The following is a 23,447-nucleotide window of genomic DNA, read 5'->3' as shown; positions in this document are numbered from 1 at the left end:
ATTTTACTCTCTAGCCTGGTTTGGCTCATCAGACTCTCAGCAATTCTCCTGCCTCAGCCTCCCAAGTGCTGGGATTATAGGTGTGAGCCTCAATCTTTGGTATTCTGTTTTGGTAACAAAAAGTGAACTGAAGCATATAATCATATAAAAGTAAAAGAAAAACGTGTGTGAGCACAAACGAGTGATTCAAATGCTACACAACCCCTTTTCACCCATATTCCCATTTGTCCACTATGACAGACTCATAAAATTGAAATTAAGTACACATTATCCCTTCAAATTCCACAACAATCCAGAGAAAACACGAGGTCAGGGGGAAGAGGACTTCAGAGGCAGGCTCTGTCTGCTCACGCCTTTTACACATGGCAGTCTGCACATGCAGTGCATGCCTAGCGTGCTCAGGGCCGGGAGAGGGTGTCAAACACCCAGGGACTGGAGCTACCGACGGCTGGGAGCCATGTGTAGGTGCTGGGAACAAAACTCTGGTCTTCTACAAAAGGAGCCAGTGCTCTTAACTACTGAACTATCTTTTCAGCTGCCAAGATAGTTTTTAAACAGGACTTAAGATGGGCAGAGTTTGAACAGGCAGAGAGGGCAGGAAAAGGAACTGGCCCGTGCTGGTAGCAGTAATAAATAAACCCAGAATCTCCAGTGTGACTGGTGAGGTGCAGCTGTGGTCAGCATTTGAAATGCTGAGACAGTCCAGGTCCCCGGGAAAGTCTAGCTAAGGCAGAGAAATCAGAACATAATGTCTAACAGTACACAGGACAGACCACTGTGGATTTAAATCCATTTAATTAAACAGGGACTTCTCACTGAAACTGTGCCGTTAACTGGCATTCCAATTACAAACAACATTACGGCAACATGGACCACAGGTGTGTCTTATCATCCCTTCTGCTCGTTCAGCTTCAAAGTCTCCATCAATGGGAATAAGAATCCACCTTTCTCCTATTTCCATTCACTCTGAAACAGTGATCATTAAACAATCACTCACACTGGGCGTGATGGCACACAACTGTAGTCCAGCACTTTGAAGGCAGAGTAAGTGGATCTCTGGGTCTCCATAGTAAGTTCTAAAACAGCCAGAGCTACAAAGTGAGACCTGGTCTCAAAAACATCAAAAAAACAAAATAAAACAAAAACAAGCAAAAAAAAAAAGTCACCCTCAAGATAAAAGAAACTCTATCACATACAAGTGTCCTCTCCACTTTCCTGAAGCACATGCTACTGCTAAGATTTCAAAACAGATTTCTCTGTAGAGAGAGGTGTGCACATCGCCCTGCGCAGTTATGACAGGCCAGGAGACCGAGGCTTCCTGCTCATCTGCAATGGTCCACTTCCATAAGGAGAGGAGCCACCACTGTGTCATCATTTCACCGCTCCTAGTGGAAACCGCTCTGTGGCCTCTATCTCTAGCTTTACAGAGACGACCGCCTGGATTCCTGTGTGCGATTCTACTACATGGCACTTCAGTGACACCGTTAATGCTGAAAGACTACAAGGAGATAATACAACCTCAAAGTTATTCTGATAAAAAAAATTACAGAATCTGGATGGAACTGCTAGTGGGGTAGAGCGGAAGCACAGATCCGCTACCAGGGACGCTTCTTACTGACAATCTGTCTAGACCTTTCTGTATACCCCACCATGAACCAATGACAACATATACAATAAAACAGAAAAGCTACAAACAGTATTTACAGGTTGTTCAATCACAGCTGTAAAGCACCTACTCCCAGAGTTCACATTATCAGACTCATCTTCAGAGAAGCAGTTAGTGATGCCAGTGTCCCAATGACCCTCCATCACAACCCAAACTGCCGTGCTGCCAAGGTACACCCTGCTCACCTCTAAGCAGTGAGGCACAGCAGCCACAGAACCTGTTAACAGCTGGACTCTCAAACTACTGCTGCTATTTCTAAGGAAATTACCCCTGGGTGGTTATTCTCAGTCCCAAGTATTACAACGTCTACAGAATACTCAGAAAACAGCACATGCCTACTTACCTTAATCTTAGCACTAGACTGATAGGAATCTTGGTCTCCTGGGATTGTTCTGAAGACTGAGCCTGAAATGCATTTGAAAGCATAAAGTCACGTTGGGAACATTAGCAAGGATAATGGTCATCTAAGACGATACTTGGCAGCAGTTTTCTTTCTCTCCAGCCCAGGTCGTCGTAGTCCCTGAAACAGCCCTTGCTGTAGGAGGGTATCAACTCCCAAGGAGCAACAAAAGACCACTGTCAGCCATGCCAAACAGAATTAGAAAGTTGATCCCAAAAAAAGGCCTAAACTAGCTGTCTCCCAGGACTCCATTCCACCCAAGGCTCCAGGTCTTTTCGCAGCTAAAGTAAATCTTTCTGAAAATTGTAAAGCTATCTTTTGCTTGCTGGAGGACATACATTCTATTTGTCTATAAAATAAATCCAATCTTTCCATCAATTTTTCTAAGACATCTATATTTTTTTCCATGTGATAAAGGAAGTGGTCAGAGCAGTGGTCTACAGGGACAAAACACGAAATGAAGATACATTTAAATACAAAAGGAACTTCCATTTCTTTTCTCAGCTAGCACCTCTGATAATAAATAAATGAACTGACACTGAAACTCTTAATTTAGCCAAATGGCATAAGATCACATGATACAAAATTCCAGAGGTTTCCAGATGGAGCCACAGAGGCACATGGCGTGCAGGGGCTCACGGGGAAGCCGTTACTACCCAGATACTTCCACCACACTACAATTTAATGACCATTGTGCATGCTTAGTTAAATATTACCTAGTTTAACAAAATCAGTTCTCACAAAATGGACAACAATCCTAAGAAGAATAAATATGAAAACACAGAGCCTAAAAAAAGAAGTATTAATGACGGCTAGCTCTCCAGTCTCAAAATAAACTGCAATAACTGTACTTAGTTTCATTAAACTTAATAATGATCTAATAAACTAACAATATACTAGCAAAACTTTTTGTACTTGGTACATTTTCATAAGTAACTTATGTTGTTGCTTAAAAACCAGTGTGATCCTTATAGAACTTTTATTTGATTTGCACCTGTGAAACTATGAAGACAGAATTTCTCACTTGTTCCAAGGCAAATTATCATCTTGAGAATGCACAAGCTGCATTAATGTTTTTTCATCTGCCCTCAAGATGACAGACCCAGAAAACATACCCACCCATTTTACCTGTGCTGTTTTTGCTGGCTCTGCAGGAGGCAGGAGAGAGACTTGAGCTGGCTGTGTAGTCATCTGGCCAGCTGGCTGAGGTAGATGAGCAGAAATCTGTTCTGGAACTTGGAGCAAAGTACCCATTGGATCAGCTGCTGAGAAGAGCTGCAGTAAACACAGGATGCAGTGCTGTGTAAGTACGGAGAGAGGCCTGCGATATCTGAGTGGACTCACAGGGCAACATTCTCAGAGTTATTACCATTTCTCTACACTTGTCTGTGCTGCATACAAGTCATTCTTTCTAAGCATTCTAAACAATTTTTTAGTTTTCATCTTTTTTGTTTGTTTGTTGTTTGTTTGAGACAGGGCCTCTCTGTGTAGCCGTGGCTGTCCTGGACTCACTTTGTAGACCAGGCTGGCCTCGAACTCACAGTGATCTACTGCCTCTGCCTCCCAAGTGCTGGGATTAAAGGCTGGCTAGTTTTGATTTTTTTTTTTTTAGAGGAGGGCTTTTTGTTGTTTTATTAAGCAGGCTCGTGTAGAACTTGGTAGGTAGCCAAGGCTAGTCTCACTCAAAATCTCCCCTCAGCTTCCCCAGTGCTGGGATTACAGATGTGCACTATCACACCTGGGCCAGTGACTTTCTGAGGTATAACTTGTAGAGGACCAGCCTAGCGCAGGTGAGGGGGTTGTGATGGTCCCACCTCTGGAAAGGGGGTGAGTAGATACTGCTTGTGAGAATGGACTGTCCTACAGATAGCTTAGAATCTCGTCTAGATATGCCGTCTCTTTTACATATGCCCCCACAAGTTGTGCAGCCTGTCATGTCATGCTGAGGTTAGAACCTCACTCCTGTGAATTTTGGCTTCTAGAACTGTGAGCAAAGAGAAAAGAAACATGGGAGAAAAGACAGCATCTTCACTAAGTGGTGCTGGGAAAACTGGACTGTCATGTGCAGAAGAACGAAATTAGACCTGCACCTATAACCCTGCACAAAAATTACATCCAATTAGTATATCAAAGGCCTCAATTTGAGACCTGAAACACTAAACTTCTGGAAGAGAGCACAGGCCACACCATAAGATCCAGGTACAGGAAAGACTTTCTGAACAGGACTCAATTGCCCAGGAATTAAGGGCAACAACTGACAACTAAGACTCCATAAAACTACAAAGCTGTAGAGCATAGGAAATAATCAACCAAGTGAGCAAGCCACAGAATGAGGGACTCTACCAGCTGTGGTTCTGACAGAGGATTAACAACCACAATATACAAAGAACTCAAAAGACATAGAAGCAAGAAAACAAATGACTCTACTTAAAAGTGGTCTAGGAATCTAAACAGATTTCTCATTGGAAGAAATAAAAATGGCCTAGAAACATCTCAAAACGTGCTCACCATCCTAAGCAATCAAAGAAACGCAAATTAAAACAACTTTGAGATTTTATTACCTCAGTCAGAATGACTGAGTTCAACAGAACAAGTGACAAAAAGTGCTGGTGAGGTTTTGGAAAAATGGTTGGTGGGAAACTAAAAACAAATCTACCATATTGAGCTATGGCAGTCCTAGGACAGGCCCAAAGGATTTGATAGCCTGCTTCACAGACACCTGCTCAGCAATGTTCACTACTATTCTACTCACAACAGCCGGGAAATGGAAACAACTGCACTGCCCTTCAACAGATGGACAACAATGGAAATGTGCTTCATACACACTAGGGTAATAATCAGCTGTAAAGACAAGTGAGTCATGGGCTTCCCGCGTAAACAGACGTAACGAAAAAAGGTTCTATCAAGGTAACCAGATCCAGAAAAACAAGCGCTTCATGTCCTCCCCTGAGGCTCCTAGCTCCACATCCTCAGAGATGAGCAAGCATACAACAGACAGAAGGCACACATGGGGGTGAGCGGGGAGGGAGCACAGGAGCCGATGATGGGAGGTAGGAAGTGTAATGTGGAGAGGGTCCCACCTGCAGGGAGAGGGGAGGGAGAGCAACAGAGAAGAAGGAAGGACAAGGGACAAATAGCACCAAGGCTGTTTGATAAAGCCTCAAGGAACCATATTCTTTGATACTTATTATTACAAACAATACATATTAAAGGAAGAAGGCAGAGGCAGGAAGGTAAGGAGGACAGAGCTCAACAGGCTCCCTAGTGAGACCCTGTGTGAGGGGCAGAGGACAATGGGAAGTATCGTAATTAACACAGATACTAGACACTGGATGCCTTAATATCTAACACATTTTAATTAGGCAATCTGGAGGAAAAACATATCTTGATTATAAAAGTAAGCTAAACATTTAAAATTAGCTACTGGGGAAAATATCAATATATTTTAGTATTAGAAGAAAAAGGTCAATGGACAATAATAAGTCCTACTTTTGACAGGCAGACAGACAGACACACAGACACATACACACTCCCCCCCACCTCTCCTAAACATTGTATATAAGTAAAAATCAAGGACACCAGCTGGAGAAATGACTCAGTGGTTAAGAGGGCTTCTTGCTCTTGCAGAGGACCAGAGTTCAGTTCTCAGCACCCACATCAGGCAGATAACAACAGCCTGTAATTCCAGTGCCAGGGGACTTGATGCCATCCTCTTGCCTCTGTAAGTACCCATATCCATGTGCCTGTACACAAATATATGTATACATTAAAATTAAAATTAAATTTAGAATTAAAAAACAAAATAAGGAGACCAGGAATGAAACTTTTGTGTTCATTAAGTGCATAGTAAAAAGCTAGCATTGGTTTTAGATTTTGACAGAAAAATACAACTTGAAGATTAGTTCTGAATAAGGTCATAAAATTATTAGTAGCATTTCAAAGGGTCAGCTTTCACAATGCATGTGCATATGATTATCTATCCTAAAAACCAAAATGATATAAAAACAAAGAAATAAAATGTGAAGGGATAGGGCTATAGCCCGGCCTCATATGTACAAAGTCCTAGGGTTGAGTCCCGACACTACCTAAAAGCAGGCAATGGTAGTAACAAGCCTGTACCCCCTGACTGAGGAGGCGGAGACAGAAGTTTAGTGACTAGTCAGAGGCCAGATGGGGCTACATGAGATCTTGTCCTGTCTGCAAAACAAAGCAGGGGCGGGAAAGTAAATATGGAAGGACTGACATCTCAGCATACTGCTGCTGTGCTGTGCAATGGCGTAGGCCCTACACAAAACAACACAGCTGCTCTTCAGAACATGACCCAGCAGAGTACGACTCGTGACTCTAGCTCAGAGGCTGAAGCAGGGGAACTGTGAACTTGAAGCCAGCCTGCACTATGAAGTAGTGCCTTGCCTCAAACCAAACAAGTTGAAAACATAGATTTACCACAATTCAGCAATTCCACTTCTAGAGAACTGAGAGCGAGCATTACACACTCACGCTCATGGCAGCGCTGTCCACAACTGCCAGAAGGCAGAAGCACTCCAATGGCTTGGCAGATGGACATATAATGAAGTATCACACATGTAGCCTTGAAAATCAGAAAGACATGGATGGACATTGTGCTGGGTATAGTAAACCAGCGAGAGAAGAAACAAATATTCTGACTCCACTAATATGAAGTATATAAAATGATCAAGTTTATAGAGATAGAAAATATAAAGGCAGTTGTCAGGAGCTAGAAATGAAAGAAATTCAATGGACAGAGTTACAGCCTGGAAAGATGGAAGGTCTTGGGATAGATAAGGCAAGGGCTGCAGAAAGAATGAATTTATTCAATGTCACCAAACTGAAAATTATCATCACTGTAAATTTTGTAATATTAACTTTATCACAATTAAGTGAAAACAATGTAAATAGCATGAGAATATGGGTAGATAAGAAATCACATGAAGGGCTGGAGAGATGGCTCAGAGGTTAGGAGTACTGGCTGTTCTTCCAGAGGTCCTGAGTTCAATTCCCAGCAACCACATGGTGGCTCACAACTGTCTGTAACATCAGTTCCAGGGGATCTGACACAGACATACATGCAGACAAAGCACCAATGTATATAAACAAACAAACAAATAAATAAATAAATAAAATTTTATAGAAAAGATTTAACAATAACAACAACAAATAATTCATATGGAGATTTTTGTTTTGTTTTGTTTTTGTTTTTTGTTTTTTGAGACAGGGTCTCTTTGGATGCAGCTCATGGTGACAAGGGTTAAAAAATAAGGGATCATAGAGTGACCTTTCCTTCCACTAATTATTTGTTTATTTGTTCACTTTTTTGAGACAGGATTTTCCTGTAGAGCCCTGGCTGTCCTGGCTGTCACTCTGTAGACCAGTCTGGCTTTGAACTCAGAGATCCTCCTGCCTCTGCCTCCCAAGTTCTAGGATTAAAGGGGTGTGCCACCACCTCCTGGCTATTTCTGCTAATTTTTTTAAAAGGGTGGGGTAAAGGACAGGAGCTCAATGTATTCCAAGCTAGCTGTGAACTTCTTAGGTAGCCAAGAATGTACTTGAGTTTCTAATCTCCCTAGCTGCCAAGAGCTGGATCACAGGCACAGGCACCACACTAGTTTTGATGCAGCACTGGGATGGAAGTCAAGGCTTCAGGCTGGCAAGGATTCTGCCAACAAAGCCATCCTCAGCCCATGATGAAGTTTTCACTATTCAAAAGAACTGACCTGGAGCTGGAGAGATGGCTCAGTTGTTAGGAGCACTGACTGCTCTTCCAGAGGTCCTGAGTTCAATTCCCAGCAACCACATGGTGGCTCACAACCATCTAAACTGGCATCTTAAGTCTCTTCTGGGATGCAGGTGTACATGCAGACAGAACACTCATATACACAAAATGAATAAATACATCTTTTAAAAAACGAGCTGACCATGTGCAATGGCAGCTCTGGGAAGGAGAGTAATTCCATATGGACTAAGAGTGAGAAATAGAAACGCACAGCAGTGGAAAGGTGTCAGATACGTAATATAGTTCTATGTACATAGCTATGTACTTAATAGTGCATTAGCACAACAATATAAGTTCCTGATCAGATGTAGGCAAAACCGCTACTTTCCACTTCAAACAGCAGAAACCTAAAAACCAATTCAGCAAGCAAGGAAGAGTATTCAGGACCTTTAAGCCAACTTAAAATCTGGCTGGTATAATGCCTCGTCAACATTTAATGATACAGAGATAAACTCAGACAAAGACAAACACAGACAGACTGAACAAACAACAAACAACAAAAGTAAAATGTCTATTCTAACAAGGGCATGATAACCTCGTTACTTACCTCAGAATTTGATATTGAGTCTTTCACTCGGGGAGACTGAAAGAGACACAGAAAGAGATGCTTATTAACTCAGAACAAGACTCAAGAACTTAAGGAATATGGACTATAAGTCATTCCATTCCATTCTGATCTATATATTAACTCGAATCTAAGTTTTCCGAAGATAAATATTACAGTCTTTGTCCAAATAGTCCATACTGAACATATCAATATACTTAACTGTATTACAAGTTAACAGTTTCACCCAGGCATAGTGACTCAGGCATGTAATCCCAGAACCCAGGAGGCAGAGGCCGGTAGTTCTCTGTGAGTTCAAGACCAGCCTAGTCTACAAATTGAGTTCCAGGGCAGCCAGGGCTACAACCTTACCCACCCACCCCCAAACTCATCTCAAACAAAATAGAATATAACAGAACAAAACAAAAAGAAAATTTAACATTATTAGTATTATAAGCAAACATCCAGTCTGTCTGAGTTCCCAGGAAGTAGAGGTCATACTCAAGAGCAAATTTCTTTCCACTAATCATAAACATATCATGTTCCTACGATCATAGGCCAAATCTAAGCCTTTAAGCTAGTCAATACATTTTCAAACTCCCATTATAAATTTTCTTGCACATCCAAGTTTATTGCTGTTATCCACAATAGTTCATGCCCATTAACAGAAAACTGGATAAAGTAAATATGGAAAGCATACAATGTAATTTTATTCAGCCACAAAGAAAAACAAAAGCATCTGCAGGGAAACGAGTGAAACTGGAGACCATTAGGTTGAATGGAAGCCAGCCACCCCTGTAACAACAAACACACCCTGGGTGGTGCCTAGATTTAAACTTCCCTTTGTGTCTGGTGTTCAGCAAGTCTAGAGAGAGAAGCCTAAGAGCTGAAGAAGATGTCTTAATGAGGGAGAGAAAATAATGAGATGCATGTGACATGAAAACAGAACAGGCGATGTTGGAAGGGAAGAAGGAAAACCAGCAAGTCATGAGCTGGAAACAGGAAAGGGGGATGGAGAGAGAGCACGAACAAAACAGTCAGAACAAAGTAGAATCAGAAATACGTAGCAAAACACATTACTTTGTATACTAATTTTCAATTTTTAAATTAATTTTTAAATTCTCAAAATAAATAAGTATAAAAACAAAAACTAAAATGAGAACTATCATATGGCCCAGGTGTAGCACACCTGTGCATCTGTATGAAGGAATTTAAGTCAGAGTACACAGATAGGCATGCTTCCAGCTTTAAAGCTGTCATACTTAGAATAGCCAAGACACATACTGTTAAGAGGTCCATCAACAAACACTTCATTTTTTTGTTTTTGTTGTTGTTGTTGTTTGTTCTGAGACAAGGTTTCTCTGTGTAGCCTGGACTATCCTGGATTCACTTTGTAGACCAGGCTGGCATTGAACCCACAGCGATCTGCCTGCCTCTGCCTCCTGAGTGCTGAGATTAAAGGCGTGCGCCATCACCGCCCAGCCCAAACACTTCATTTTTAAGAGATGAATGAAATTGTAGATAAATATATATATACATATATATATATATATTGAAAATAATGATGAAGCAAAGGAAAAGGAAGACCCCAAGGCTCCTTCCTCTCTCTCTCTCTCTCTCTCTCTACACACACACACACACACACACACACACACACACACACACACACGACGTCCAGTATATACCAATTACAGAAGTCCACTGTTCCTCTCCACAAAAGGCTTTCCAGTTGACATTCCTCTGCAGTGTCTAGCCAATAGCACCGTGCAATTACTCTCCAGATCAAGACAGTTTTCACCTCTAGACATGTGTTATTTTCATGCTACCTAAATGTTATCACATTGAGAGATCGTGATGGTTTAATTTGCTAAACAGCACTGGAAAATTCTGTCTTGTAATATTGGCCTTCTTTCTGTTTTAGATCAAAGTGTAACAAGAGCCACAGACAACTCTAAAGAATCTATCCAGCTACATAAAACTTACCCTGAGTTGTGAGATTGCTGCTCTCCCTTCCTCACTCTCCTCATCAAATTCATCATCACTCCACTCCCAACCTCCATCCTCTGTCTTATGGAGACGGCCACTGGAGCCTGGTACTCTCCGAACCTGAGCAAAAGAAACGCATGTGCTTATGGTAGTGTTCTGTATACACTTAAGTAAAATAGAAACTAGATCATTATTATCCTGGTTAAGTAAGTGTGCCCCCTAAAAATTCACACCCTCCAACCCTCAATCTGTCCTACCCAGTACTTTAACCACAACCTTCTTTTACTCTGAAGCCCAATAATATTTTTAGATTAAGGCACAGGGGACAAAAAAATAAAATAAAATAAAATCTAACATTTAACATACCAAGGCAGTTAAAGGGGAGGAAAGGAGATTTCAAGAACACTATAAATAAACCCAAGGTAAAGAATTCAACTTTTTCCCCCATTTGTCTTTTGGGCCAGGGTCTTACTGGGTAACTCTGGCTAGCCTGTAGCTTGCAGTACAGACAGACTGGCATTGAATTGACATAGATCAGCCTGTTTGTTGCCTAAGTGTTGGGATTAAAGATGGGCACCACTATGCCCAGCTTCAACTTTGTAATCCAAAATTATACTTCACAGAGAGCTCAGGAGCCAGGCAAGTATTGACAGGAAAATCCAACAATCTAACACACTGGGCAAAGGATGTAGCTCAGTGGTCAAACACTAGCCTAGGATACAAGATGCCGGGATCCACGCTCAGTACTGGGGGAGGAGTGATAATGGAGACTCTGTGCCAGTCAAAGTAGTGTGTGCCTAGTTCTTGGCCGAAGGACCCTTGGCCATAAGTGGGTTGGAGGTCAGCCTGGACTACATGAAAGCCTGACTCAGAAGAACAAGTCCACTACCTTCTTCCTAATTTTAGCTTTCTTTGGAAATGTACATTCATCTCTCTAATGGGTGTACAACATTACTGCTTGCTTTGTTGTTGTTGTCTATTTTAGAAGTTATCAATTTATTGAATTTTCCACAATAAAGATGAAAATTTCACTATATTTAGTATCTTACTCCCTTCTTCAAGTCTTGCTTAGTAATTTCTTCTCCCTGTGCTTGGAAACAGTAAGTATTCCACCACTGCCATCTTCTTAAAGAAGCTTTAAGAGAGCCAAAGGATAGATACTTCCTAGATCTCATGACTTCCAATCACATGTACTTCCTCCAGTATTGGCATGTTATATCTATTAAAGATAACTAGTTTTTCAAACTTTAATTTTTAATGTGTGTAGGTATTTGCCTGAATGTGTATCTGTGCACCACGTGATGGGAGGCCAGAAGAGGATCTTAGATTCCCCTGGACTGGGACTAACAGTCATGAGCCACCATGTACATGCTGGGAACTGAACTAAGTCTTATGAAAGAACAGACAATGCTCTTAATCACTGAGCCACTTCCACGGGACCTAAAGGCAGACACTTTTTTTTTTTTTTTTTTTTTGGGTTTTTCAAGACAGGGCTTCTCTGTGTAGCCTCAGCTATCCTGGACTCACTTTGTGGACCAGGCTGGCCCAGATAAGACAAATGCTTTTGCCTTTCCTCAATTCCATCTCAAATTGGATTTATGACATCGTCAGGAAAAGTTCAACCCAGAGGGCCTGAGCTAGAACTGACTAGAAACCTCCTCCGAGTACTAGTTTTTGTGGTACAGAAGGTGCGGCAAGCTTCGGATGGAGAAAAGCATTCACAGTCTTACCTAGCTATGTGACACTACACACGCAACGCCAATCAGCATGGTATGGACACCCCCAGGGGACATGTCTTAATTAGATTGAAGGCCTGTTCAACAAGCGGGAAGCTATGCCTGGTACTAGACCGTGGATCTTGGAGAACCTACAACTGCCACTTTTACTAAACCAGCACACTTTTACATTTACATTCTTAATATTTGTCCCTCGCAGAATCTGAAATTTATCAATTTGGCTAGACTGGGTAACCAATTGAGCTTCAGATTTCCCTTTGCCTCCCATTTCTTCACCCCTCAGGCTAGGGTTTTAGGCATGCCCTGCCATGGCTGGCTTTTTATGTGTGTTCTGGAGATGTAAACTAATGTTCTCAATCATGTGCAGCAGGCACTTTACCCACTGAGCCATCTCCTACTCCCACTCCTGTTGGAAGGGCCCTGCTGTTTGAGGCTGCAGTCCTCCCGGTCCAGACAGCCACTCTGAGCTTGGTGTTAGGTGCAGGACTCCCTCTCCCCAGCAGGACCTCCGGCTCTCTGCCTGACCTCACCTGGAGAGTGTCTTTAGACATAGATCACCTAACCACACTTGGTATATGGCCCTTGACACAGCTCCCTGCTAGCTCTCCCCTCCCTGCGCCTATAGGATAATTAGGTGCTGTGTTCCTGCTCATGATAGGATCATGTTGCCACGTGTAAAACAAGCATCCTTAAAGTGCCAGGTTTCAACCAATCATTCACACCATTCCTGGAAGCCCCCATGCACTCCCAAGCACTACATAGCCTTTGTTCTCCCTGGGTAAATTTGAACTAGATCCTGAAGTAGTTCCCAAAGTGTTTGATCTCCATTGTGCTTATAGCCTTCCAAGCCCTATGTCTGTCTCCTCTTCTGCTCCTCTTGCCTCCGCAAGCTGGTGGCCATCAGCCGCCCCGCCCCCAAGAGGAGAACCACACCTCCCTAGAATTTAATTTTGAGACAGTATCTCACAAAGTTGCCTAGGCTAGCCTCACACTTTCAATGCTTTTGTTTTAGCTGCCAAAATACTCTATGTGTGTGGGTACAGGTGTGTGCTATGAAACCCAACTTGTGATTTCTTTAAGGCTCACTGATCTCAAAGAAATCACACAAAAGACACTTAACAATTTCAATTAGGATTTACTGCAATTACAAGCAGAGATGTTTTACATTGCATTCAACTATTTGCAAATGTTTACTGTGTACAAAGAACTGGTACAGGCCTACTAAGATGGGGTGGTGACGTGAGCTTTGTTCTAACGGTGTAGAAAGGCTGTCACACGTTAGATGGTTCAGGCGGCTAAAAGAAGTAAAGGAAGTCACAATGAAATAGAAAGTTTCGGGAAGGTGCGCTGCTGTCCGGGTAGTTATGGAGAACTACTCTGAGGACGTGCTACACTGACGGCCTAGAGTGAAGCGAGACAAGGACCAGCTGGTCTGACCTGCCCACTGCCCAGACGTTCGACTTCAGCCATCTGTGCTCTAAACCCTTGTGACTCTGGTACATGACAGCAGTTGATAAACATGAGGGCAAAGAGCCGCTAGTGAAAATAGAAGGCGGTCCTTCCTAGAAGGGAAGAGTATAGTTAGCTTCTCAAACACATGTTCCGAGAAAATGGAGATCTCCTATAAGCAGGCTTGTATGTCCTTACCTGCAGAGAGGCAAGGCTCGGAAGTGAAGGCAAGCTAATGTGCTATTAGTGACTGATAGTGAGAGTATAAACTCAGAATATTTGTTGTTTGTTAAGCAGAGCATTCTGGATAATGACAGAAATCTCAAGAAGCTTCTACTGGAACGGTCCTAACTCCCCAGGTAGGCCTTCCTCTACTACACCACGTGGAGCAGAAGCGCACCCTGCCGTCTTCTCCCTCTAGTGCACCATCAACAGAAAGCCACAGGCCGGCGCCTCCTTCGCATTTGCTAAGTCTCCTTTCCGGGGAGAAGAGTACGGAAAATGGGGATTCTCTTTTTGGTGAAATGGCAAACAAGTATTTTGTCCAAACTGGAACGTTAATGCATTCCGTACGATCAAAGTATGAGCAAAGTTCTTAGAAACAACACACCCAGAACAAACGCTTTGTTCTAACATGCTTTGAGCTGGGAGATAATATGCTTTACACCTCTAGCTGTCATGCTATGCAAAATCTCCATCTCACTCTGGATGTCTGGGAACAGTGACTCAACGGGGTTGGAACTGACTCACCAACTGCCATCAGCTTCCCTTGTTATTCTGGGAGACAGCAGAGTAATACCTGAGCAGATGGCTGACAGGGAGTTTCTGATTGGACATATGAAATGCTTTAAAATAGCTGAAATTAATAACCCTCATTTCTATTAACAGAATAGCACCCACTTCAAAATGTAAAACAAACAACAACAACAATTCCCCCAAGTCTAGCTTAAGCGACCTAAGAACACTGAATCAAACACCCCCACGTACCTTCTTAGATCGCTCAGAAATGGTAGGTGCTCTTTGTAGTATTTTTTCCTGAAGAAACTCTTTATTCTGGAAAAGAAAAGTCAGTTATCAGAACTTTTTATTGTACCAAAATCTGACACAGAAATGTCAATCACATTTAATATGTGATGAGTAAAACTATTTTGTGAAGAGATGAGGAAGGAACACTTTCACCTTTTCACTCCGAGGGCTTTGATACAGCACTTCCATTATTTTTCAACTAGCCACAAACCTTTAGTGTGCATTAGGAAAAAGGTCTATTTGTTGGCTATATACTGATGCATTTTGGTTAGGATATGGGGCATTTATTAGTTCAGCACTAACCCTTGAAATGAGAGCTAAACTGTTGATGGTTGCTTTTACAACAGGAAACAGCATGTCCATGCGTATGCAGAGGTATGTGCCTGTGTGCACACTAGGCCCAGCATCCACTTGCTTGTTCAGGCAAGAGATCCCTTTGAGATTTGAGGGTCATCAACTAGCCTAGTCTTACCAGCCAAAGAGCTCTAGGCAACAGTCTGTCTCTACTCCAATTAGGGGATTATAAGCCAAGTCTTAATACCTCACCTTTTTTTTTGTGGGTTCTAGGGAATCAAACTTAGGTCTTCATCTTTCACTCTAGGTTCCCAAGCAAGTTACTTACTTACCAAAGACTGCATACATAATACTGGTAGTAATTATTTTATCTGTCATAATTTCTCCAAATGTAATCATGTTAAGAAATGCAACTTAGAAGCAGTGAATGCAAAGTGCCCGGCAGAGGAGCATCATATGAATGCATACACTCACAAGCTGCAATGCCCACCTTTGCTTTCTGGAAAAACTTGTGCCTCAACAGTTCTGCTGCTGTTGGTCTAAAAGCAGAAAGGAGAGTTTTTAGCTTTCAAACATAATGTGAATTTCCATCTTCAAAAATGAGAAATTTTCTTCTGAGCAGCAAACTAAACACTCAGTATAGTCCATTTTCCTTCACCTGCCAAAAAACAAAATAATCTTGGCATAGCACACTGAGTAGAACAAACACTCACAGAGAAAAATGCTAATGACCGGCCAGGTTTTGGGGTGGGGAGCACACACTTTTAATCCCAGCACTCGAAGGCAGAGGCAGGCAGGTCTCTACAGAGTGAGTTCCAGGACAGCCAGGGCTACAGCGAAGCCCTGGAGAAGGGGAGTGCTAATGACAATTGTACACTCTTTGAAAAGTTCATTAATAAAATATTGTTTCTAGAAGAGAATTCTTACAGACTTCCAAAATGTTTGCTACTTGGCAATATCATCTTCAGGGAGCTTGACAGTAACTACCGAAAAGTTTTAGCAAAGCATAAAAATTTGTTTAGACTGGGAAAAAGAAATCAAACATTTGGTTCTTGCTACAGAGTAGCCCAACAGGATTCAGTTTAAGGCAACTACAGATTCTTAGAGATTTCTCAATTTCCCTTTATCTTAAAAAAAATGTGTGTGGGGGAGTTTGAATTTTCCAAACTTAACCCAAATTCAGTTGAGTTCAGTTATGCATAATCTTGTTTCAAGTAAAGTTCATTATCAACTTTCAAGCTTTTAAAAGAGGGTAGCTAAGAATAAAGAATTTACTTGTCAAAGACCACAGCTAATTTTACCACATACTTACCATGTAATACAATGCTATTTCTCAGAGGCAAAGAGGTACATAACACTGCTGAGGACGGATGCTTACACAGAACCTTGTACAACCTCAGTGTGAACAGCGGCTCTTAAACACTGCTGTGCACTACATCTGGGAGGTATGTTCAGATTTCCCACACTAGGCTTTATCTCACCAAATGGAGCACAGTATTTGGGAACAAAACCAAAGTACTGGTAGTTCTTAAACCCTCCCAGGTAGTTCCAAGTAAACTTCAAGGTTGAGAACCAGTGTTTCAGAGGATGAAGGTGGGTTAGGAAACGAGCAACCGGCAAAAGCTACACCAGCTGAAATTAAACAGTGGCACTCTTATTTTTGACATTCAGTAAAGATTTTGATGTTTCAATGCCTCCCTTACCCAGGATAATGTTTTACTATTCATTTCATTCTTCTAAGTCCATCTCCTTTTTTCTAAAGTACAGCTTTTAGAAAAGTGAAGTAAAAGAATGTAATACAAAACTCAATTATTACCAACAAAAAAGTCTTAATTTTGTGTTCACTCTTGAACAGTAAGAAGCTGACTAGCCAGAGAACTGCCGAGAGGAGGGAGCTGCTGTGTGTCTGCAGTTCCTCCGTAGGGTTACAAGTAAGAGAGAAGGCATGCTGCTGGAGTGTACAACAGATGGCTCTGTACCAGGAGGATTCAAGGCTTCAGGATTAGAAAGATGATCATCACCATCGTTACTGTTATTGTTGTGATTATTAAGTCTCTCATCTGCAAGGCTGGCCTCAAACTTGGCTGAAGAGCCACGGACGATTACTAAAGTTCTGTTCCTCCTCGTCGCCCTAAACTCTAAGACGGCAGGCATGTGCCAGCAGAGGGTTGTTCCGTGGGTTAGCTGACTATCACTCCCCATCCTCACTAGCCTCCCTTTGATAAGTCTACACCTGCGCATGTAAGTATTGTGTGACTCTGTGAAACAGACGAAAAATGATGTCCTGGTAAGATTCCTGAGAAGATGAAGGGAGGCGCCCTACTGATTTTACGGTTTATTCTAGTGCCTGATATTTAATCAGTCAGTAGTTTGTGTTTTGTTTATTTCATTTTTTTTTCTGTTTAACTGAGTGGTGTTTTGTGTTATTTGATCTTAAGTGCTTAAACAACACTTAACTCTAATTTTTAAACTGGAATGCATTTTCTACTTCCCAGAGATTTAAAACATATTTTTTGAAGTAGTTTTGACTTATAAAAGAGTTGAAAAGATATTATGCAATCTTTCATATCCTTCACTAGAGCTATGAAGTTAATGTTTTATATGATTAAATTATAATTATCAAAAAATAACCAAGTCATTAATACTAGTACAATCTTTCTAGCTAGAAACTACAGATTTTATTAGAATTTCTTCAGTTTCACATGGTGCTCCTTCTCTGTTAATTCACCTGTGAAATATCCTGTCAAATCTATTCTCCATGTCCAAATAATCTCTTCTAATCATGCTTTTCATTTTCTTCTTCATTTAATACTCTTGAAAAATACCAGTCAGGTATTCTATAGCATATTCCTCCATTTGGGGCTTTCTGGTACTCTCATTATAAACTGAAATTATGGAATAGGATAAAGAAGGCTTCACAAGGGGGCTGGAGAGATGGTTCAAAGGGTAAGAGCACTGATGTTCTTCCAGAGGTCCTGAGAACCACATGGTGGCTTACAGCCATCTACAATGAGGTCTGCTGCCCTCTTCTGGCCTGCAGGCAGAATGGTGTGTGTGTGTGTGTGGTGTGTGTGTGGTGTGTGTGTGTGTGTGTGTGTGTGTGTGTGTGTGTGTGTGTGTGTGTGTGTGTGTGTGTGTGTGTGTGTGTGTGTCGCGCACAAGGCAATGCACCTTTCCTATTTCAGCACTTCTGGAGGCTCGCTATGCTGTGGCCTTGATGACAGGTGGAGAAGGTGCCTGCCCACCAGGCTTCTCCGCTCTTCTTCTTCTTCTTTCTTCACAATTTATCCAAGCAGGAACAAATCACGCAGTCCAGCCCACACAAGAAGCAGCCATTGTTTTACATTTTAACTGAACCTTTCAGTTCTAAAAGTCTTGCTTGATTCTTTGGTCATAATTAGTGTTTTTCTAAGGTTTTCATTTATGGTTTTAATAAATTTAAAGATTTATAACCTTTTCAGCTACCACTGCATTATCCACTGAAGAACTAATGCTGCTGCCTGAGAACTCTAATGCATGCACAGTGTCACCAAGTGGGCAGCAGCTTGAACTGGGCCTCTGTTCCCAGTAGCCAAGGGACTCTGATTTGCAGGTACTCTTCAAGTGCATGTCTGAGAGCCCTACAGCCAAATACACAGCTGCTTGACAACAGTGTTTCTACATTTCAGCCCTGAAAGGTGTTGAGTCTGTGTCTAGTGAGCACAAATGTAGACTCTCAATCTATAGGAAGTAAAGTCAAAACAATTCATACAAAGAGATTTTTGTTGCCTCTTGGTGATGGCAAGCATTCCTATGTCTATCATTGCGCTGAGTAGGGAGGCTCCTTGTATATATGCATGTGGTGCACATATATTCATGCAGGCAAACACTTGTATGTGTAAACTGAAACACTTTATAAAAAAGGAGGAAGATACTTTCTGACGGTCCTCAGATGAAAATCTCCTCCAGGTGGATCGGAGGCCCCAATTCTGAAAGTCACAGCACGGTGTCAGAAATCCAACCGAGTAGGAGATCAGACTGAGTAGTGTTCCATTGGTGGTGGCCCTGGATTAGTTCACATTTCTTCTGTAATTTATGGATTCTTCACTATTTCTGGCACCTGCACATCCTTCAGTTTGATGGATCTACCTGTTACTTCCATAAAAAAGGAATTTGTTCTTTTTGTCAGCTGACTTGGCAGAAACAAAGGTATTCCCTATCAGTTTTAGCCACTACTGAGAAACAGAAAAAAATTCTAAAAACATAGACATGAACTTTGCTGCCTGTTTTTCTTACCCTTTCCAATATTTCCAACAGTATATTCTGAAGCCCCTCCCCCCCCCAAAAAAATCTGAAGCCCCATTACATATACTAGACACATGATCAAAGATGTCAAAGTCTTTTACTTTTGTCAACCTTTAGAAAAAACAAAATTAAACAATTTTTAGTACTAAGAAACTTAATGGAATATACAGTTGTCCTGTGGTATCCCAGAATCGGTTCCAGGACCCCTTTGCCAATACCAAAACTCTGATGCTCAATGCCCTGTACTTAAGTGGATCAGGTCTGTGTAGAGCCCACACAGCCCTGCCGCAGGTCACACGCCTCCAGCTTCACTAGAGCGGCTGCTGCAGTGCCCATGCTGTTTTACACACTGGGCTGCTCGAGGACGAGGACCAGAAAAAGACTGAGGACCCTGAGTTCTGAGTCAATCTGAGCAGAGCACTTGGATCCACAGGTGAGTGGATCTGTGGGTGTGGGAAGCTGATGCATCCACACAGGATCAGAGAGTAAGATACAGTGGCAATGCGGCCCCAAGTTAGAAATGACAAGCTTCAGATTCAAGTTCTATGTCTAGGATAACGGATCTGGGTGACCTAAACACACGAGGTTCCACTCAGTGACCACCCCTACAGTACTGTTCAACAGCCACACACACACTCAATGCCCTTATCTAAGAGCCTGCTGCTTAGCACTCAGTATGTCTAAAGCCAACAAAGAAACTATTTGAAACTTTGATTACTAAAATCTTTCCAATATGGAAAGTACAATTATTTGACATGAAATATAAATGTATTATGTTATAGTTCTTGTTATTAAACTGTAAATGTCAGTTATATTTTAGGTACAAGTAGAAAAAAGAAAAACTTTCCCATAAACATGGTATTTTACTAATACAGAATTCACAGTATATAATTTCATAGTTGTAAGAAGCATCAAGAAATAGCTGTACAACTTAGACATAGTATATGCTTATAAGACCACTGAAATCAAAGCAATCACTTCCAACCTTGTAAAATGACCTTTATAAATGTTTCCAAGGTTTTTAATTCATTCGTTTTAAGACTACACACAGAATATCATGCGTGTATACACATGTAATTCTTAGGGCTTCCCACACTGGCTTATATATCAAAAAAGAGACATCACATTTATCTAATATTTACCTTTTTTCTGGATCCTTTTGAAGGCACAATGAAATCATTTTTCTAAATGACTTTCCATATTTTTTCAGCATTTCTTTATCTTGAACACCAGTTTCCAAAGAAGGAGGATCGTTCTGGAGTGTCAGCATTAAAACCTGTAAGAATTTTCAGTACAGTATGAACTTCTGAGGCGTTTTCAATATGGATAAAGGTTTCCAATATACAAGCAGGTTTGACTTTCCAGAAGTTGATTGATATCTATAGGCTGGAGATGGCTCAGCTGGTAAATTGTTTGCTGTATAAGCGTTAAGGACCTGAGTTCAATCTTTCAGAACTCACATAAAAAAGCCATGCCTCTAATCTCAGCTAGGGGGACAGGAGGAGGTGAGGGGGACAGGTCCTGAGTGATGGCTGGCCAGGTGTCCAGCCAAACTGGCATGTTCCAGGTTCAGGAAGAACCCTGTCTCAAAATACAAGGTGAAGAGTAACTGCAGAACATACCTGGCAAACAACCTCTCATCTCTTAAAAGTGTACACACACACACACACACACACACACACACACACACACACACACACACGGAGTTTTAAGGGTTGCTGCTCTAGCCCAAAGGATATATGTCCTTGTCTAGAATGTGGGAGACCCTGGGCTCAACACTCAGTACCACAGGAAACAGACTGTTTAGAGCCCAAGTTTCCATGTGAAGTGGATACTGGTGAGGAACTATAGATGGACGGTCCCCCAAAGGTGCCCACTGTCAGCTGCTGCTATGTCCCTTAGTTAAAACTCCTATCTCTTCATATCCACAGCCCTGGTTCTTCTACTGCCAAACGACCATAAAACACAAAACATTCAAACCATAGTAGAACACGGGAACAGCCTTGTTAGCTTTACCTACTGCTTCACCTGTTTTTCCTTCACTTCATAGTGTGGAGCTTTCTCTTCCAGAAATCTCTATTACAGAAATCACCAAGTGTGTTTCAGTAACAAAGCCCCAGTCATTTAGTTCACATTCTTGCTGCCTCCCCTGCAAGCACTGGCAGCCTTAGCTCTTCTGTCACCAGAGCCTATGAAAGGCAGATGAGCAGAGAAACCGAGGAGGAAGGACAACAGACAGCAAGAAGCAGTCAGACTATGATCAGTCCTTGTGCTGAGTCCAGCAAGGCCACGACAGCTCCGTTCTGTGTGTGTTCTATGAAGAGCTAAATAGAAGAGGCCACTGGCTCTGAACCCAAGGAAAGAAAGCATCTGGATACGGTGATGGCTATATGTCATGAACATATGTATCATTTAGATGCATATTCAAAAATGGCTTGTTCTGGGTGTGACCCTATATAATTCAAAGTAAAAATGGTTATGCTGGTAATTTCATTGGAAAGACTATATTTTGCTACAACATACACACAATGCCTAGGAAAATAAATAACTACTTGTAGGATTGACAAGTGTAAAATGCTCTGAAAGTAACTGGGACTTGAGCTGGAACAATACTTTGAATACGAACCTCACCTTCATTGGTGGGTATTTATGATAAGGAGCTGCCCCTGTGGCCAGTTCAATCGCTGTGATTCCAAAACTCCAAATATCAGCTTTAAAATCATAACCTCGAACCTGAAATGGTTGGAGGGGAGGAGGGAGATGGACAACACAGAGAGAGGGAGGGAGGGAGGGTGGGAGGGAGGGAGGGAGGGAGGGAGGGAGAAAGGGAGAAAGGGAGGGAGGGAGAGAGAGATGCAAAATTACTTTTAGCAGGCATACAAAAGTTTCTAGTATGTCATGTAAAATTAAAGTGTCATAAGCTTTGGTGCTTTGGGGAGGGTGCTGAGAGGGCTCCTTATGTAGCCCAGGCTAGCTTTGAATTTTTGATTGCCCTGCCTCAGACACCTAAGTACTGGGATTATAAGTGTGCACTACCACAACACGTCCATCAACTTTAAACCAATAAACTGTTAACTATTATACTCACTTAAAAGGATGTTATAGTCAATTGCTAGCAGTGCTTATTAATTCTACAGGAAAATATTCATAATAAAGTATTTATAAAAATGTGAAACTATCATTCTTTCCCTTTCTTTCCTATCTCCCTTACCATGAGGTTTCTTGTTTGTTTGTTTGTTTGTTTGTATTAAGACAAGATCTTATTGCTAAGCCAGACTGCCTCAGTCTCCTGAGTGATAGAATTAAAAGTGTGTGCTACCATATCCAGGAGTTTTATCATTATTACTACAATGAAAAAGGTTATAAAAGAATTGTGGTTTAAAAAAAAAAGATCTGATTCAAACAGCCTGCCAAATTTCTCACCATTTCTGTTATCATCATTACCATCTTGTATACTGAGCTACATAAGAGAAGTTGGTCTCCAAAGCTGTAGTCAGTGGTCAATGTGTGCTGTCCTGCCTTCTGATACATCAGGAAGGCCTCTAACGATCCAAAGGCAAGCTCCCTCCATGAACAACATTCCTTATTTCCACAAGCTTCTCTATCAGACAGATCAGGGACAACCCATGCTTAGCCGCTACCATATCCACCCCAGAAAACCAATGAAGTCTCAAATTCTTTCATACCTGTCTCCCTGGCACAGCCTTTCTCCATAGCCCATGTTTGTTCATTCTGTTCCTGAGTCCAGCCTCTTAAGACACTGTGAAGCCATAGTGCCCTCCTCCTCCCACAGGCTGTGTGACACTGTGCAGCCATAGTGCCCTCCTCCTCCCACAGGCTGTGTGACACTGTGTAGCCATAGTGCCCTCCTCCTCCTCCCACAGGCTGTATGGCAATACATCTATCATGAAAAGTTCCCATACAGTAGGCAAAGTAACCTGGAATCTTGAGAAGTAAGTCTGGCTTGTGTATAACTTAGGAACCATTTACAGGTGGTGCCTGGATGGGATGAGACCATCCAGTGAATATGTGCCCAGAAGATGCCCCTAGGAAACAACATCTTGTTTTGTTTTTTGAGACAGGGTGTGGCTATACAGTCTAGGCTGCCCTCAATTTCATGATCCTCCTGTCCCATCCTGTGCTTGGAACATGTGTACCCCACCACAACCTGCTGGAAGACTCAAGAGTAGAGAAGAGAGGGCCAGCCTGGTTCCAGGACAGAGTAGACAGCCTAAAAGAGGTCAGAGAAACAGTCTGACAAACCTGAG

General features: G+C 41.9%; 1 protein-coding gene across 1 annotated transcript in view; it reads right to left on the bottom strand.

Moving 5' to 3' along the window:
- OXSR1 (oxidative stress responsive kinase 1) overlaps positions 1-23,447 on the bottom strand; it is a 71,459-nt gene that overhangs the window by 6,578 nt on the left and 41,434 nt on the right. The window contains exons 7-14 of the mRNA XM_084754922.1: positions 21,811-21,912; positions 20,322-20,455; positions 15,386-15,434; positions 14,563-14,628; positions 10,388-10,510; positions 8,408-8,443; positions 3,195-3,341; positions 2,010-2,071 (exon numbers count right to left, since the gene is read on the bottom strand). Of these exons, the coding sequence (XP_084611048.1) occupies positions 2,010-2,071; positions 3,195-3,341; positions 8,408-8,443; positions 10,388-10,510; positions 14,563-14,628; positions 15,386-15,434; positions 20,322-20,455; positions 21,811-21,912 (719 nt within the window). The remainder of the gene's footprint in view (positions 1-2,009; positions 2,072-3,194; positions 3,342-8,407; positions 8,444-10,387; positions 10,511-14,562; positions 14,629-15,385; positions 15,435-20,321; positions 20,456-21,810; positions 21,913-23,447) is intronic.

The sequence above is a fragment of the Acomys minous genome (genome assembly GCF_964271855.1).
Source record: "Acomys minous genome assembly, chromosome: 13".
Taxonomy (NCBI): domain Eukaryota; kingdom Metazoa; phylum Chordata; class Mammalia; order Rodentia; family Muridae; genus Acomys; species Acomys minous.
The sequence above is the reverse complement of the archived record's forward strand: the minus strand, read 5'-3'. Positions and strand labels throughout refer to the sequence as shown.